The sequence below is a fragment of the Aplysia californica genome, unplaced genomic scaffold (genome assembly GCF_000002075.1).
Source record: "Aplysia californica isolate F4 #8 unplaced genomic scaffold, AplCal3.0 scaffold00212, whole genome shotgun sequence".
Taxonomy (NCBI): domain Eukaryota; kingdom Metazoa; phylum Mollusca; class Gastropoda; order Aplysiida; family Aplysiidae; genus Aplysia; species Aplysia californica.
In genome coordinates, this window is record NW_004797482.1 from 673,448 (window position 1) to 678,447 (window position 5,000).

At 38.2% G+C, this 5,000-nt stretch overlaps 1 protein-coding gene across 1 annotated transcript in view; it reads right to left on the reverse strand.

Annotated features, from left to right (window-relative positions):
• Positions 1-5,000, reverse strand: part of LOC101847497 (fructose-bisphosphate aldolase) — a gene marked incomplete in the record, with an annotated part of 13,048 nt that overhangs the window by 6,641 nt on the left and 1,407 nt on the right. Inside the window, 3 exon segments of the mRNA XM_013083115.1 lie at positions 1,510-1,655; positions 3,672-3,815; positions 4,772-4,858. Coding sequence (XP_012938569.1) covers positions 1,510-1,655; positions 3,672-3,815; positions 4,772-4,845 — 364 coding nt within the window.

A 5,000-nucleotide genomic window follows, 5' to 3' on the forward strand; every position in this document is an offset into this window, starting at 1 on the left:
CATGAGCATACACACACATACACACACTCATGCACATACAAATACAAATAGAAACACACACATACACACACATACACATATGCACACACGCACTCAACAAAGACAAACACACTTACATACACATATACGCGCACAGACAACATAAATTCCTACAATATATATACATAGATAGGTAGATAATACAATATTATAGTCATGACACAATGTACTGTTTATGAGTCGCTATTGTATTTGTAAGGAGCCCAGAGCCTGTGTTCTTGAATCGGGATCGAACGCTATATAAATTATCTATCTATCATATTATATCATTATGATGCTTACTTGTTCTCCTCCATAATCTTAGGATCCTCTGAAGTTTCCAATCCTGCAAGGGCAAGATCATCATCGGAGACTGAAAAAGAGAGAAATGACAGCATATGTTAGACAGCTTGGTAAAATCGGACCATCGTCAAAATAATGAAAGTGAAGAAAGAGGCATTTTTCCGCAGGTTTGGACATTTTTATCGAATTTTTCAACACCTTTCATGTCCATTAAAGAACGCCTATCTCTGGGAATTTTACTGGAAAAAGTTGATTAAAGGTACAAAAAAAATACAAACTTTGAGTTTCCAAGTACTGGCGGGTTATGGAAGTTACTAAACTTTTGAGGCCCTTTTCTCGCTAATTTTAACTCTGAAACCAGGCGGTCCTGACCTCCTTCATTGGCAAATAATTCGACTTCTATTCAAGATAGATGTGTTATTTTGTTTCACCAAACGGAAGCCTAATGAACAGGCTTTAAGATGATACTAATAACCCCCATTTGCCCAAAAATTGAGGAGCGCCTGATTCCACCACATCATGACACATATCCTATCTTCAATGTTCCAAAGAATAGAACATTTTTACTTGCGACTGACAATGAAGCGAACCATTTCATTTTTCTTTTTAAATATTCTAGAAAAGGAAAAAGATTCAGCTACCAACACATCAATCTATGACCAAATTGTGATCGCCTGCATAGCATCCAAGTACCTTAATAAATGATCCCATTGCAGTGTGACCTGCTCTTTTTTCCAACAACTTTTAAGTGAAAAGTGTTTAATTTTCAATTCACAATTACTTCAAAGACATGGTGCATTTTTCCAACAGCAGCAATAGCATCAACAACATTATATCACACACTAGAACAACAACAACAACAACAAACAGCAGCAGCAATAACAACAGCAAGAACAACAGCAGCAACAGTAGCAACAACAATAGCAACAACAACAAGAGCAACAACAACAGCATCAACAACAACAACTACTACAACCTCAACAAAATCAACAATAACAACAAATCCCCACTCACTGTCCAGAACGCCTTTCCTTGACTCTGTCCTGCAGCCTTCTCTCTCCACCTCGGGACACAACAGCACAGCCGACGACAACAACAACAACAACAACAACAACAACAACAACAACAACAACAACAATAGCATCACCATCACCACCACCAACAACAACAGCAAAGATCTCCACTCACTGTCAAGAACGCCTTTCCCCGGCTCAGTGAGCTCCTTGACTCTGTCCCTCAGCTTTATCCCCACCTCAGGACACAAGAGCTCCACAAACCTGCGCTCTGGCCCCTCCTCGCTGGCCGCCTTCTTCCGGGTACGTCGCTTGGTGCGCCTGGGAGGAACAGAACACTTAATGTTTGTGATTTAGGAAGAGTTTTACGGCACTGGCAAACACAATAAAGTCATATAGGTGCCGGAGATTAAGGGAGTTACAAGAGATTAAAAAACACAAAGAAGTAGGAGAGATTAGGACGATAGATGTTTAGTTGTAATAAGAGTTTTACGGCATTTGCAACACAATAAGTTCATATAAGTGCCGAAGATTAGAAGTGATACAAGAGAGCAACAAACACAAAAAAGAGGAGGAGAGAAGGTCGATAGCTTTTGGTAGGAAAGAGGGAGCAAACCACACTAGACAACCGCCAACCACACACGCTCACAGTTAATTATATTTTTTCAGTCTTTTCAATGTTTTATTTTTTATTTTTGTTTAGATAGAGAGAACGAAGAGCAGAGGAAGGCAAAAACCAGCATACACAGATGATTTGAACAACTTTGCAAGAAATAGAACTAGTAGAAAACAGAGCTAATCAGGGGGACCGACAACAGAAAGGAATGGGGTGCCATGATCGTCAGTGTCTGCTCCAGACCTGATACCTGACGAAGAGGGATGTTTTATGTCCCCCATAGCTTTATATCATTTCGAAGACGGGTTGGTTCGACTTTGCCTCTCTGGGCCAACTTACGCAAAGTGGGATACAGTATCTCAGAAGACAGACGTAATTACCTGTATGTGATAAACCCCTTCACTACTGATATATTTTCTTCTCTGTTTGGGCAGACTAGACACATTACTATTAATGTTCATTCAATAGAGATTTAAACAAAGACAAATTCCTGTTAATGTTCGATCAATAGAGATTTGAACAAAGAAAAATTACTGTTACTGTTCATTCAATAGAGATTGAAAAAAAGACAAATTACTATTACTATTAATGTTCACTCAATAGAGATTTGAACAAAACTGTAATACTTCCCCTATACCCTGGTCAAGCAACTGAACGGACTGTAAATATTTAACTGGAAAAAAAAAAACCACACACTAGATCTAGTAGAAAAACAGTAGAGAATATCGGTTTCAGAAAACACGAGAGCGTGCATGCGTCCGTACATATTATGAGTGAAGATGTTAATAAAAACGACACATCCCCCACTCGGTAATGTAACTCATACCCTCCCTAATTCGATTTGTTCAATGTACATAAGGGAGACGTCCATTTTGGCAAGATTTTTATTTGTGGATGCCAATTTGATCATGATTACTTGCCGCACTGTTTCTAAATAGCAACCATATTTATGTTTTACTCAATTTGTCTGACTTCAGGGATTAAAAGAAATAAAACGAATAAGAAATGTTAAAAAATCGCCCCCAAAAACTAAATGTTGAGGGACAGTTTATTTTGGTAACAACAGTGCTGCTTGACATGGGTATTAATAATGTTTTCCCTATCAGTAACAACAGAAATAGCAATAATATATACGAGATTGTTCCGTGATATCAAGATTCTCATGGGAATATTTCAATTTGGAACAAAGCACATCGTGTGTCGGTTCCATAGATAAGATAAACAAATAAAATGGAGTATTTGTTGAAAAGGTGACGCGACGATTAGCTGAAACTCTGTAGGCCTACAACAGTTAGAAGAAGTGGACTTTCAAAGCACAATTTACGGTTTGTCAACCACAGAAGCTGTTGTAAAGTCACATAAATCTATATATTAAAAAGAGAATGAAGATGGTAAGAGCTTTCATTTTAATTAAAACCCTTTCCACCCCCAAAAAATCTTCGACTTATCCTAAAATCAAACTGCTAGAAGGCCCAACAGGTATGTCCTACGTCTCAGTCTATCTGTTATTTCTGTCTATCTTAATATTCGCCGAATACTAGTTAACGTTCTTTTTAGTCTGCATAGTACTTCCCTTTATCCAAATGAAGTTAGATTATGAATCTAAGCTGAGCTCAGACTTCGGTTCAGGAACAGTTATGGATCTCGACCCATCAGAATTACCTTAATATTAAAGATTTAAATTATATGTAATATGTAATCTACAAATAGTTATAGCACACCTTGTTATCTCTGTGGAGCCATCGTTATTTACGTCTTTAGCGTTTTTGTTATCGTCCTTAGCGTCATCATCGTCTGTGTCTCTGAGAGAGGAAGGAGAGTTGTCCTGGTTGTTACAGTCCTTCTCATCACCGTCATCGTCACCCCTGTCAATGTACGTACGTTTTAGAGTTTTCATGTCTTTGTATTTTAACCTTTTTTAAAAAAAATGCTTGCATAAATTCACATCAGCTTCTATGTTGAACCAAATCATTCATTCTTACTTGCTGACCACCCGCACTACCCTCACCATCTTCACCACCTTCACCACCCCAAACTAGCTCCCCCTATTGAAAAAAATAACAACCAAACACATTTTTAAAAAAAAGAAACAGAAATAGAAGCGAATGTTTGTGTCACTATTTCATCGACTAGTTATAAACGGAACAGACAATATGTACATGCAAAAAGATCACAAAACAGTTTTAGACTATTTAAGATGTCAGCCCTCAATTCCTCTCCCTCCCCCCCCCCTTTCCCCCAAACACCAAACACACGAAAAACCAACCCTAACAACAACCAATGTATCTATTTCCACTCCGAAACACGCGTAGCTAGATACTAAAACCTCTGCTCCCAAGAAAATAATATATGTGAGGCAGCGTGGTGGAATCAGGCTCTCGTCAAATAATGAAATCGAAGAAAACAACAGTTTTCTCCTTGCTTAGCAATTTTTATCAAATTTATCACCTTTTATGTCCATTTACAAACACATTCCTTTGAGGATTTCACCGAAAACGTTGATTAAAGGCACACAAATATAAAGTTACAGTTTCCTTGGACTTTCCAGTTTTGGAATTTACCTAGCTTTAGCAGCCATTTTCTCGCTAATTTTACCTCTTAAACCTGGTGACCCCCATTTTGTTCAATCCAAAATATATCATCTTCTATTGAATGGATGGGTAATCTTTTCATTGAAAGCAAAGACAAACGAACACGCTTTAAGATGATACCAATAACTCAATATGCCCAAAAACGAGCCTGATTCCACCGTGCTGCCTCATATATAATAACAATGTCAATGTTGATGACAGCCACATAGTTATTGTGCGTCTCCTCTTACCTCCCCCCGTTGGTTTGTTTGTTCACCCCATCTGAAGACTGACTGTGATCGGGGGTCGCTTTTATGTACTTCATGATCGTCAACACACTGTTGGATAACACACACACACACACATCTAATAATTATACATGTGTACATAAAAACACAATAGAGGCTGGGCTAATTGAGAAAAATCACCCCCAAAAATGTTATAACCTCCTCTATTTCTCTCTCTCTCTCTCTCTCTCTC